This window comes from Pogoniulus pusillus, chromosome 23, assembly GCF_015220805.1.
Source record: "Pogoniulus pusillus isolate bPogPus1 chromosome 23, bPogPus1.pri, whole genome shotgun sequence".
NCBI classification, from domain to species: Eukaryota; Metazoa; Chordata; class Aves; order Piciformes; family Lybiidae; genus Pogoniulus; species Pogoniulus pusillus.
Genome location: NC_087286.1, coordinates 1,741,388 through 1,754,618, shown reverse-complemented (window position 1 = coordinate 1,754,618; position 13,231 = coordinate 1,741,388). Strand labels below are relative to the sequence as shown.

General features: G+C 55.9%; 1 protein-coding gene across 9 annotated transcripts in view; it reads right to left on the bottom strand.

Annotated features, from left to right (window-relative positions):
• Positions 1-5,568: 5,568 nt before the first annotated feature.
• The window catches only part of LOC135185553 (zinc transporter ZIP12-like), a 57,441-nt gene continuing 49,778 nt past the window's right edge, over positions 5,569-13,231 (bottom strand). For 7 of the 9 annotated variants that reach the window (XM_064162333.1, XM_064162336.1, XM_064162335.1 and 4 more), the window contains 3 exons: positions 12,681-12,839; positions 8,061-8,248; positions 5,569-6,121 (listed from right to left, as the gene is read on the bottom strand). In XM_064162333.1, coding sequence (XP_064018403.1) covers positions 5,993-6,121; positions 8,061-8,248; positions 12,681-12,839 — 476 coding nt within the window. In that variant the 3' untranslated portion in view covers positions 5,569-5,992. Of the gene's footprint in view, positions 6,169-8,060; positions 8,249-12,680; positions 12,840-13,231 lie in introns of all 9 variants that reach the window. The other 2 variants (XM_064162337.1, XM_064162339.1) reach the window with 2 other exon arrangements.

The following is a 13,231-nucleotide window of genomic DNA, read 5'->3' as shown; positions in this document are numbered from 1 at the left end:
TGCTGGAGGCCTGGAGCAGGCTGCCCAGAGAGGCTGTGGAGTCTCCTTCTCTGGAGCCTTTCCAAGCCCACCTGGCTGTGCTCCTGGGTGCCCTGCCCTGGGAGATGCTGCTCTGGCAGGGCAGTCAGACTGGATGATCTCTGGAGGTGCCTTCCAACCCCTGGCATGCTGTGAGTGGTTCTAGAGGAGAGCTCTGAATTGAGGCAGAGCCTATGGAATCTTTAGGTGTGTTAATGACAGCTGAAAGCTGTTAGGTGTTCTGGGTGGAAGAGCTCTTCTGGAATGATCATCAGAGGCCCTTGAGAGGAAAGGAAACTAATAACAATCTAACCCCACTCTCTTATTTCTGAGCAGGCACAGGGCATGGTGCAGGCTGCTCTAGAGGGGATGCTTTAAATCTCTGCCTGCACTGTAAGTGGTTTAAAGCCAGGACTCACTTTGGTCCCAGCTTAGGCTATCAGGAACATCCTACAGAGGGCTTCAATCTGTACCTGTAGGTCACTGAGTTAGAAAAGGAAATCAGTTTAACTGCCAAGAGATCCACCCGAAGGACTGATGTGTTTCGTCAGTGCTCTCTGCAGAGCCCCAGGGAAAAAAGGGAGGATATGTCTCTGCCCTGCCAGCAGAGGAGCAGCTGCCTGCTGCTGCCGCGGGCTCTGTCTGGTTTGCTTGCTGTAGCATTTACTCACACGGCTTTCAGACAAGGCTCTCTTTAAAGACAGGCATTTCTCCCTGCTCCTCCAAACCCTGCAGCCAGCAAGGATAATCCTCCCGTGCCTTGCACCAGTCCTTGGTAAGGGCTGCACAACTTCTCCCCTGGCAGCCCTTCAATCATGCCTGGCGCTTTCTGTCCCCAGCAGGTCTGCAGCTACTCCAGCAGACGTTCTGTGCTTGATGGAGAGGTTGCTTGGTCAGGTTTTACAGCCTGCCAGGCAGCTCTCGGGAGGCAATGATAAGGTCCCTTTGAAGCACCGAGAGCTGTCTTGGGGAAGGAGCTAGGCAGTAGTGCTCTCTGTCATCTGATCTTAGTTTTCAGGCACTCTCAAGGTGAAAACACCAGTGAACAGCTGCTTTTCCTACCAGACAGTGAGCTAGAGAAGGAAAGGCTGAAGGACTCGGGGTGCTCCAGTGTATTTTTATTCCTGGAAGTTAACTGGCAGAGAAAAGAAGGCTCCCAATTGCAGAGCAGCAGGAGAGCTGACCTGGGACCTCTGTGTGCTACACATTGCTCACTGACCCTCAGGTAGTCCCCTCCTTGCAGCCTGCTATGCTAATGCCCTCAGAACCTTCATGATTTAAATGCTGCCATCTACTTCTTGCTTGGTTTTATGCTCTGGCCATGAATGTGGCATTTCTCCAGAGACAAAATCTTGCCTTTCTTTTTGGTACATCTAAGGATCCACTGGCACCCTGGAGGTGTGCATTTGGTTCTCCTTCCACCTCAGATGTGTGCATTTGGTTGTTCTCCTTCCACCTCAGATGTGTGCATTTGGTTGTTCTCCTTCCACCTCAGATGTGTACATTTGGTTGTTCTCCTTCCACCTCAGATGTGTACATTTGGTTGGTCTCCTTCCACCTCAGAGATTTACATTTGGTTGCTCTCCTTCCACCTCAAAGGTGTACATTTGGTTGTTCTCCTTCCACCTCAGATGTGTACATTTGGGTTGCTCTCCTTCCACCTCAGATGTGCACATTTGGTTGCTCTCCTTCCACCTCAAAGGTGTACATTTGGTTGCTCTCCTTCCACCTCAGATGTGTACATTTGGGTTGCTCCCCTTTCACCTGAACGCTGCATTGGAGGAAGCAGATAGTAATTGCAACACCTTTTATTCTGGGAGTAGAAACCCTGAACTAAGTTTAGATTAAAGCAAAGGTGAGGGCTACAAAATGTATCCTAAGGGCACACTTGACCTCTGGTGTTAATCTTCCTTGATTCTTCCTCTCATCTTCAAACCAAGCTGCCTGCTGTGAGCGTAGGGCTGTGGCTGCAGCAAGCACAGGTGACAGTGACACAATGGTTTGAGTCCAGACAGAACCTCCTGCAGTTTGTTTTAATAGAATCCTGGAATCAGGCAGGTTGGAAGAGAGCTCCAAGCTCAGCCAGCCCAACCCAGCACCCAGCCCTGGCCAACCAACCAGACCATGGCACTAAGTGCCCCAGCCAGGCTTGGCTGCAACACCTCCAGCCACAGAGACTCCCTGGGCAGCCCATTCCAATGCCAATCACTCTCTCTGACAACAACTTCCTCCTAACAGCCAGCCTAGACCTGCCCTGGCACAGCTTGAGACTGTGTCCCCTTCTTCTCTTGCTGCTTGCCTGGCAGCAGAGCCCAACCCCACGTGGCTACAGCCTCCCTGCAGGCAGCTGCAGACAGCAATGAGCTCTGCCCTGAGCCTCCTCTGCTGCAGGCTGCACCCCCCCAGCTCCCTCAGCCTCTCCTCACAGGGCTGTGCTCCAGGCCCCTCCCCAGCCTTGCTGCCCTTCTCTCAACACCTTCCAGCACCTCAGCATCTCTCTGGAACTGAGGAGCCCAGAACTGGACACAGCACTGCAGGTGTGGCCTGAGCAGTGCTGAGCACAGGGACACAAGAACCTCCCTTGTCCTGCTGCCCACACTGCTCCTGAGCCAGCCCAGGATGCCATTGGCTCTGCTGCCCACCTGGGCACTGCTGCCTCCTCTTCAGCTCCTCTCTCCCAGCACCCCCAGCTCCCTCTCTGCCTGGCTGCTCTCAGCCACTCTGGCCCCAGCCTGTAGTGCTGCTTGGGGTTGTTGTGGCCAAAGTGCAGAACCCTGCCCTTGGCCTTGTTCAGTCTCATCCCATTGGCCTCTGCCCACCCATGCAGCCTGGCCAGGTCCCTCTGCAGGGCTCTCTTACCTTCCAACAGCTCCACAGCTGCTCCTAGCTTGGTGTCATCTGCAAACTGATGCTGGACTCAGTTCCCAAGATACTGAACAAGACTGGGCCCAGCACTGATCCCTGTGGCACACTACCAGTGCCAGCTGCCAATTGGATGTGGCAGCATTCACGACCACTCTCTGCCAGTTCTTGACCCATTCCAGAGTGAACCTGTCCAAGCCAGGAGCTGCCAGCTCTGCTGTGGCAGACAGTGCCCATTGTGTGCCGGGAGCTTGTTGTGGCAGACAGTGTCAAAGGCTTTGCTACAGTCCAGGTAGACTGCTGGAGCCACTTTTGTTCCCCTCTTCCCAGAAGCACACCAAATCCAGAGCAGAGCTCTTTGCTCCCTGGGGCACGCCAGGGGATGTAAGAAGTGCCTTATTATCCCTTTTATGTCCCTGACAAGAGGACCAAGCAGGACAGGAGCCCCAGTGTTGCTGCCTGGTTTCATTGAAGTCCCTGCCAAGCCCTGCTCAGCAGCGGCAGGGAGCAGCAGGCTGGGGCAGGGGCTGCAGGCATGGCAGAGGACTGCTGCTGCTGCTGCCCTCTGTGGAGCTGCCAGGAGACAGAGCAGGAAGGGGACCTGCAGAGGAGCAACCTTGTGGCAGTTTGAGCTGGGCTTCCAGCTCAGGCACTGGGAGCAGAGCAACTTAGAAGTGGAAGCCTCTGAGTGGAGAAGTGAACATTCCCGGGGTGGGCCCTAGCATGGCAACAATGGATAAGGTAATATCATTTCATTGGAGCATCAAAAGCTTTATGTCTGCAAGCACAGCTTGGATCTGCCTCTGCTGCTTCTGCTGTGCCCACTGCTATCTTCCCCTGCCGCTGTTCTGGCTGCTGCTTTGCTGCGTGGCTGCTGCTGGAGCCCAGCCCCAGCTTCTGGAAGGTTCTTCTATTCTGTAGCAGTTTCACCTCCTTATACTCTTGGATTGCAACTGGGAAAAAAAGACCACTTCATTTTCCCTGCCTTTCCAAGTCTGAGTTGTAGTCAATTCACTCTGCTGGGGCAGGGATTTCCTCTAACCCATCGCAGCCCTTTGGTGCAGCATTGGGGCAGCACAGCAGAAGGAACAAAGGTTCCCAGCTGGCTCCCTGTGCCCCTGCAGCAGCTTAAGCAGGGCACACAGCTGTTCCCTGTGCTCCTGCAGCAGCTCAGGCAGGGCACGCAGCTGTTCCCTGTGCCCCTGCAGCATCTTAAGCAGGGCACGCAGCTGTTCCCTGTGCCCCTGCAGCAGCTCAGGCAGGGCACGCAGCTGTTCCCTGTGCTCCTGCAGCAGCTCAGGCAGGGCACGCAGCTGTTCCCTGTGCTCCTGCAGCAGCTCAGGCAGGGCACGCAGCTGTTCCCTGTGCCCCTGCAGCAGCTCAGGCAGGGCACGCAGCTGTTCCCTGTGCCCCTGCAGCAGCTCAGGCAGGGCACGCAGCTGTTCCTGTGCCCCTGCAGCAGCTCAGGCAGGGCACGCAGCTGTTCCCTGTGCCCCTGCAGCAGCTCAGGCAGGGCATGCAGCTGTTCCCTGTGCCCCTGCAGCAGCTCAGGCAGGGCACGTAGCTGTTCCCTGTGCTCCTGCAGCAGCTCAGGCAGGGCACGCAGCTGTTCCCTGTGCCCCTGCAGCAGCTCAGGCAGGGCACACAGCTGGGTCCCTGTGCTCCTGCAGCAGCTCAGGCAAGGAGTGGTTGGGAAGCTGCCCAGCCTGGACCTGGGGGTGCTGTTTGAGAGCTGGTTGAAGATGAACCAGTGTGTGCCCAGGTGGCCAAGAAGGCCACCAGCATCCTGGCCTGGACCAGCAATAGTGTGGCCAGCAGGACCGGGACAGATATTGTGCCCCTGTCTGCAGCACTGGAGAGGCCACGCCTTGAGTCCTGGGTGCAGTTTTGGGGCCCTCACTCCAAGAAGGACATTGAGTGTCTGGAGCAGGTCCAGAGAAAGGCAATGAAGCTGGTGAAGGGTCTGGAGAACAGGGCTGGGGAGGAGCAGCTGAGAGAGCTGGGGGTGTTTAGAGTGGAGAAGAAGAGGCTGAGGGGAGACCTCTTTGCTCTCTACAGCTCCCTGAGAGGAGGTTGAAGTCAGGTAGAGGTTGGGCTCTCCTCCCTAGTAACAAGATGTAGGATGAGGGAAATGGTCTGAAACTGCCCCAGGGGAGGTTTAGGTTGGACATTAGAAGAAACTTCTTCATTGAAACATAGCACAGGCTGCCCAGGGAGGTGTTTGGATCCCCAGTCCTGGAGGTGTTTGGGTCCCCATCCCTGGAGGTGTCTGAATGCCCATCCCTGGAGGTGTTTGGATGCCCATCCCTGGAGGTGTTTGAATCCCCATCCCTGGAGGTGTTTGGATGCCCATCCCTGGGGGTGTCTGAATGCCCATCCCTGGAGGTGTTTGGATGCCCATCCCTGGGGGTGTTTGAATCCCCATCCCTGGAGGTGTTTGGATGCCCATCCCTGGGGATGTTTGGATCCCCATGCCTGGAGGTGTCTGAATGCCCATCCCTGGAGGTGTTGCCACGAGGCAGAGCTGTGGTGCTGAGGGCCATGGCTTAGCTCCAGCCTTGGCAGAGCCAGAGAATGGTTGGGCTGGCTGAGCTTTCAAGGGCTTTACCAAGTGAAAGGACTCTCTGACAAAGCAGGCTGTGCAAATCTGGTGAGTCTGCTGTATGCCACCTACCAGTTTAGTTCAGCTTTACAGACATCCATTTATTCTTTCTACTAAGAGGCAAAATCCATTTCTGCTTTGGATTATTCAGCTCTGGTTAGTGCAGTCCAATCAAATGTTTTATTCTCCTCTTCAATCAGGTTGGCAGCACTCAGCTAGAACAGCCTCCATACGAGCTAAACAACAGCTCCTGTGAGTTTGGGCTCTGGTAAAGGCACTCACCCACCAAGCAGGATTCTAAACATTCAGCTTTACACAACAACAGCAAAAACAACAACTCCAGAACATCAAATTACAAAATCTGAAAAATAAGTTAATGCAGTGAAGTAGTTTCCTACTGCTTGGAGGCAGAACCCTCAGCGACTGCGTGGACGCAGCACTCCGGCAGGCCTGGCAGCATCCTGACCAGTGCCAGCCACCAGTGGTGCTTGAGCACTGCCAGCAGCAAGCTCAGAGTTTGATTTTCTGTTCATAGATAGCCAGGAGGAAGAGGCAGAGCCAGCCCAGCAGCAGCCCAACGTTCTGCAGGAGGAACACCACCCAGGGGTGCCGTGTCTGGATGTGAGTCATTTCAGGCAGCTAAAAACAGAATGAGACAGCAGAGTGAGAGCCAGAGGTGTTCATCTCTGCAGGAGACAGCAGAACAAGGACCAGAGATGTTCATCTCTGCAGGACACAGCACAACAAGGACCAGAGATGTTCATCTCCGCAGGACACAGCAGAACAAGGACCAGAGATGTTCGTCTCTGCAGGAGACAGCAGAATGAGGACCAGAGGCTGAGGGAGCTGGGGGTGTGCAGCCTGCAGCAGAGGAGGCTCAGGGCAGAGCTCATTGCTGTCTGCAGCTACCTCCAGGGAGGCTGTAGCCAGGTGGGGGTTGGTCTCTTTTGCCAGGCAAGCAGCAACAGAACAAGGGGACACAGTCTCCAGCTGTGCCAGGGCAGGTTCAGGCTGGATATTAGGAGGAAGTTGTTGGCAGAGAGAGTGATTGGCATTGGAATGGGCCAGCGGAGGTTTAGGTTGGATGTTAGGAAGCACTTCCTCACATAAAGGGTGATTGGGCTCTTCTGCCAGGCAAGCAGCAACAGAACAAGGAGACACAGCCTCAAGCTGTGCCAGGGAGGTTCAGGCTGGATGTTAGGAGGAAGTTGTTGTCAGAGAGAGTGATTGGCATTGGAATGGGCTGCCCAGGGAGATGGTGGAGTTGCCATTGCTGGAGGTGTTGAAGCCAAGCCTGGCTGGGGCACTTAGTGCCATGGTCTGGTTGCTTGGCCAGGGCTGGGTGCTAGGTTGGGCTGGCTGAGCTTGGAGCTCTCTTCCAACCTGCTTGATTCTGTGATTCTAAGGCTGTCCCTGTAGTTACAGAATCATAGAATCACAGAATGCTTTAGGTTGGAAGGGAGCTCAAAGCTCATCCAGTTCCAACCCCCTGCTATAGGCAGGGACACTTCCCACTAGAACAGGTTGCTCAGGGCCTCATCCAGCCTGGCCTTGAACACCTCCAGGGAGGCTGTGGAGCACAGAGGCACAGAATGTGGTCTTCAGTCCAGTCATATCTTGAACACTATCCAGGCTGGATGAGGTCTTGAACAACCTGGGCTGTGGGAGGTGTCCCTGCACATGGCAGGGGAGTTGGAACTTAGATGCTGTTTAAGGTCCCTTCAATCCAACCATGAATCCATGAATCAATGATGATTGCTTCGTAGATACTCACTGAATAGGCTGACGAAGGACTCATAGTTCTGCTATGGGGACAGGCTGAGGGAGCTGAGATTGTTCAGTCTGGAGAAGAGAAGGCTCCAAGGAGACCTAATAAAGACCTGCCAGTACCTGCAGGGGCTACAAGCAGGCTGCAGAGAGACTGCAACTGCCTGCAGGGATAGGATGAGGGCAATGGCTGCAAAGTAGAGCAGAGCAGGTGGAGATTGGCTGTGAGGAAAAAGTTCTGCAGCAGGAGGCTGGAAGGGACCTCCACAGCTCATCCAGTCCAACCCCTCTGCACTCAGCAGGGACATCCTCCTCTAGAGCAGCTTGCCCACAGCCCTGCCCAGCCTCACCTGCAATAGCTCCACCCATGGGGCCTCAGCCACCTCCCTGGGCAACCTGTTGCAGGGTTCCAGCAGCCTCCTGCTGCAGAACTTGTTCCTCACAGCCAATCTCCATCTGCTCTGCTCTGCTTTGCAGCCATTGCCCTCGTCCTGTCCCTGCAGCCCTTTGCAAACAGTCTCTCTGCAGCCTGCTTGCAGCCCCTTCAGCACTGGCAGGTTACTCTTAGGTCTGCCTGGAGCCTTCTCTTCTCCAGGCTGCACACCCCCAGCTCCCTCAGCCTGTCCTTATGGCAGAGCTGCTCCAACCCCTGAGCATTTTCATGGCCTCCTCTGTACCTGCTCCATCAGGCCCATGTCCTTGCTGTGCTGAGGAGCCTGTGAACTCCTTTTCCTTTCAGATGTATCTGCCTGACCCCCACCTGTGACGTGGCTGTGTTAAAGACAAGACCCCCCGAGCCTGCAGTGCTCACCATTTCTGCCAGAGACAGGTAGAGGAACATGCCAGCTGTGACGGTGACGATCCAGTGCTGCACGCAGGGCTCTGCCGACAGCGCGAGGCCCATGTAGAGTCCTAGGAATGCTGTCAGGGCACTCACAAGATTCATCCAAATGGCAATCTTGGTGGGGAGCCCTGTGCTGAGCAGCACAGCAAAGTCTCCTGCAAGGGAAAACAGAGGACACTGGCAGCAACCGAGGAAGAGGTTGGTAAGGCTGCTGGTACAAACCCTGCAGAATGATCAGAGAATCCATCACAGAATCAGCCAGGGTGGGAAGGCACCACCAGGATCATCCAGTTCCAACCCTCCTGCCATGGGCAGGGACACCTCATGCTAATCAGGCTGGCCAGAGCCTCATCCAGCCTGGCCTTCACACCTGGCCTTAAAAACACTGAAGACATGCCCCAAGGCAATGAATGGTGGATCTGGGGGTGCTGATTGATACCCGCCTGAACATGAGCCAGCAGTGTGCCCAGGTGGCCAAGAGAGCCAGTGGCATCCTGGCCTGCATCAGGAATGGTGTGGCCAGCAGGAGCAGGGAGGTCATTCTGCCCCTGTACTCTGCACTGGTTAGACCACACCTTGAGTGCTGTGTTCAGTTCTGGGCCCCCCAGTTTAGGAGGGACATTGAGATGCTTGAGCGTGTCCAGAGAAGGGCGACGAGGCTGGGGAGAGGCCTTGAGCACAGCCCTACGAGGAGAGGCTGAGGGAGCTGGGATTGGTTAGCCTGGAGAAGAGGAGGCTCAGGGGAGACCTCATTGCTGTCTACAACTACCTGAGGGGAGGTTGTGGCCAGGAGGAGGTTGCTCTCTTCTCTCAGGTGGCCAGCACCAGAACGAGAGGACACAGCCTCAAGCTGAGCCAGGGGAAATTTAGGCTGGAGGTGAGGAGAAAGTTCTTCCCTGAGAGAGTCATTGGACACTGGAATGGGCTGCCCGGGGAGGTGGTGGAGTCGCCGTCCCTGGAGCTGTTCAAGGCAGGACTGGACGTGGCACTTGGTGCCATGGTCTGGCCTTGAGCTCTGTGGTAAAGGGTTGGACTTGGTGATCTGTGAGGTCTCTTCCAACCCTGATGATACTGTGGAGCCTGCCCTTAGCTGTCTGTGGAGTTGGTTATGACCTCAGCCTGTGTGACCAGAAATCCACAGCTGAACAGAAAGCCCAGACTGACTTTCACAGAGGTATGGAATGGGTTGGCTTGGAAGGGACCTTGAAGAGCTTCCATTTCCAAGCCCCCTGCCATGAGCAGGGACACCTCCCACCAGCCCAGGCTGCTCAAGACTTCAGCCAGCCTGGCCTTGAACACCTCCAGGGAGAGGGCAGCCACAGCCTCCCTGGGCAACCTGTGCCAGTGTCTCCCTGCCCTCACTGTAAGGAATTTCTTCCTAATCTCCAGTCTGGGTCTGCCTTCTTCAGGCTTCAATCCATTGCCCCTCGTCCTGTCACTCAGAGCCTTTGTCAGATGTCCCTTCCTGGCTTTCATGTAGCCCCTTCAGGTGCTGGCAGGCAGCTTTAAGGTGTCCCTGGAGCCTTCTCCAGGCTGAACAGCCCCAGCTCCCTCAGCCTGCCCCCACCGGGGAGGTTCTCCAGCACCCTGGTCATCTTTCTGGCCTGCCCTGGGCCCTCTCCAGCAGCTCCAGGTCCTTCCTGTGCTGGGGGCAGCAGAAGTGGAGGCAGTGCTGCAGGTGAGGGCTGAGCAGAGCAGAGCAGGGGAGCCACCTCCTGTGTGCTGCTGCTCTCCCTGCTTTGCATGCAGGGTTGTGTGTGTTTGGCTGTTCCTAGAGATAGCATACAGCAGCCAGGAGTGGCTTGCTGCTGCTTCTCCATCTTCTGGGACCATTCCAGCTTGGATCCCTGCAAACATGGCCCTCTGCTTTCCCAGAGCTCCTACATCTCTCTCGAGTGGGAGCCTGCCAGTTCCAATCACACCAGCATATGGGCAGCTGGTCCCTGAGCTGCACAGCTGCTGCCAAGTCAGCAAAACCTCTGCTGCTTTGAGTCCAGTGATTTTAGGCCTCATTCATTTTGGTACACCAGAATTCAGGGTCAGATTTTACTTCCAGTGAGGACCATTTTGTAACTGCTCTGCAGTGAAAAGTTCTAAAGGCTTCTTTCTGTGAGCACAGAAGCTGCACTGTGACACTGAGCTGGGACAGAGTGGCTGAGAGCAGCCAGGCAGAGAGGGAGCTGGGGGTGCTGGCAGAGAGGAGCTGCAGAGGAGGCAGCAGTGCCCAGGTGGGCAGCAGAGCCAATGGCATCCTGGACTGGCTCAGCAGCAGTGTGGGCAGCAGGACAAGGGAGGTTCTTCTGCCCCTGTGCTCAGCACTGCTCAGGCCACCCCTGGAGTGCTGTGTCCAGTTCTGGGCTGCTGAATTCCAGGGAGATGTTGAGGTGCTGGAAGGTGTTTGGAGAAGGGCAGCAAGGCTGGGGAGGAGCCTGGAGCAGAGCCCTGTGAGGAGAGGCTGAGGGAGCTGGGGGGGTGCAGCCTGCAGCAGAGGAGGCTCAGGGCAGAGCTCATTGCTGTCTGCAGCTCTCTGAAGGGAGGTTGTCCTCCTGGCAGAGCTGCTGCAGCCCTCTGAGCAGGATTAGATCCTGCCCAGGTTTTTGCCTGCTATGCAAGCAGGAGCTGCCAATTTTAGAAGCACTCCTCCTCCCACCTCGTTGCTTGGGGAAGTTCTCTCCACAGCACAGGAAACCTTCAGTCATTTGCCAGCAGGAGTGAGGGAGCAGCTCCCATGCCCAACTTGCCAGCCTGTGTGGGCTCATTTACACAGGGGCAGTAACCTCCTCGGGCATGCTGAGAGGTAAACCACACAAGGTGATGGGAGGGAGGCTTCTGGTGGAAGGGAGCATGTTTCATGAAGTGCTTTGGCTTGGGAAGGACATTAAAGATCATCCAGTTCCAACCCCCCTGCCATGGGCAGGGACACCTCCTGCTAGATCAGCTTGCTCAAGGCCTCCCCCAGCCTGCCCATGAACACTTCCAGGCTTGGAGTCTCCACACCTTCTCTGGACAACCTCTTCCAATGCTTCACCACCCTCATGGGGAAGAATTTCCTCCTAATGTCCAATCTAAATCCAGCTTCTTGCAGTTTGAAGCCATTCCCCCTCTTCCTGTCACTTCTCCAGGCTGAACAGTCCCAACTCTCAGCCTGTCTTCATAGCCAAGGAGGTCCAGCCCTCAGATTGACTTGGTGGCCTCCTCTGGACCACCATAACAGTTCCATGTCCTTCTTGTGCTGGGGGCTGCTGAGCTGGACACAGGACTGCAGGTGAGGTCTGAGCAGAGCAGAATCCCCTTCCTCCATCTGCTCCCCACGGCTGGGGATCAGCCCAGCACAGGGTTGGGTTCTGGGCTGTGAGTGCACTTTGCCAGCTCATGTTGACCTCCTCCTGACCCAGCACCCCCAAGTCCTACTTCCTCAGCACTGCTCTGCAGCCTGCATTTGTGCTTGGGATTGCCCTGCTGCAGGGGCAGGACCTTGCCCTTGGCTTTTTCTTCTGTTCCCCCTTTCCTCTTGGGCAGCAGCAGGACGGAAGGTGAGGTGAGGAGCACCCTGGCCATGCAGGACAGCCCCTTGTGGCAGGCATGTCCTTTGTGCACACATGGCTCCTGCTCAGCACCTCCTGTGTTTTGTGTCTGCACACACCAGGACAAGTGCTCTTGCTCTGATGGCCTTTGGTTTTGGGATGTACATGGGCTTTGCTTTTGGGATGTACATGGGATGGCACTGAGTGGTGAGGGGGTAGAGAGGGAAACTGCCTCTAGAGATCCATCCCACACATCTGTCACAGACCCATGCAATCCAAAGGTCATCCAGTCCAACCCCCTCTGCAGAGGCATTCTCTATTAGATCAGGTTGCCCAGACCCTGTTGAGCCTCAACCACCTCTCCAGGTAACCTGTTCCAGTGTTCCACCCCCACCATGGTAAAGAGCCTGTTCCTTATAGCCAATCTCCACCTGCTCTGCTCTGCTTTGCAGCCATTGCCCTCGTCCTGTCCCTGCAGCCCTTTGCAAACAGTCTCTCTGCAGCCTGCCTGTAGCCCCTTCAGGTCCTGGCAGGTTGCTCTTAGGTGTGCCTGGAGCCTTCTCTTCTCCAGGCTGCACACCCCCAGCTCCCTCAGCCTGTCCTTATGGCAGAGCTGCTCCAACCCTCTGAGCATTTTCATGGCCTCCTCTGTACCCTCTCCACCAGGTCCATGTCCTTGCTGTGCTGAGGGCTCCAGAGCTGGACCCAGCAGTGCAGGAGGTCTCAGCAGAGCAGAGGGGCAGGATCTCCTCTGCCCATCTCTGTCCACACTGCACTGGATGCAGCCCAGGCTGCCCTTGGCCTTCTGTGCTGCCAGCTCACACTGCCTGCTGCTGTGCAGCTTCTCCCCCACCAGCACCCCTAAGTCTTTTTCCCCTGCTTTCCATCCCCTCCTCCCCCAGCCTGCGTGGACAGTGAGGATTGCTCCAGCCCAGCTGCAGGACCTTTACTGCTAGAGGTTATGATGCCCCAAGCAAGAATTCCTACTAACACAGGAAATAATCCTTTGGGAAAGCTGGAAATGCAAAGGCAGGCAGGCAAAATGCACATCTCTCTTTCTTACCCATTTCATGAGGAATTTCATGGCACAAAATGGCAATAGTGGTGGTCAGGCCTGTTTCTGTCGACGATGAGAATGCTGCTCCTATGGCCAAGCCATCTGCAAAGTTGTGGAGGCTGTCACCCACCAGCACCATGATTGCCAGGAGGCTGAACTTCTTACCTGGGGAACAGACAGAGCCAGCCCCTGAGACAGCCCTGCAGGGCCAGCAGAGGCAGCTTGGCATTTCTGCCCTCTTACAGACCACTTGGCTGTGATCACACACAACATCATGAAGCACAGAATCAGCCAGGCTGGAAGAGAGCTCCAAGCTCAGCCAGCCCAACCTAGCACCCAGCCCTGGCCAACCAACCAGACCATGGCACTAAGTGCCCCAGCCAGGCTTGGCTTCAACACCTCCAGCCACACAGACTCCACCACCTCCCTGGGCAGCCCATTCCAATGCCAATCACTCTCTCTGACAACAACTTCCTAACAACATCCAGCCTAGACCTGCCCTGGCACAGCTTGAGGCTGTGTCCCCTTCTTCTCTTGCTGCTTGCCTGGCAGCAGAG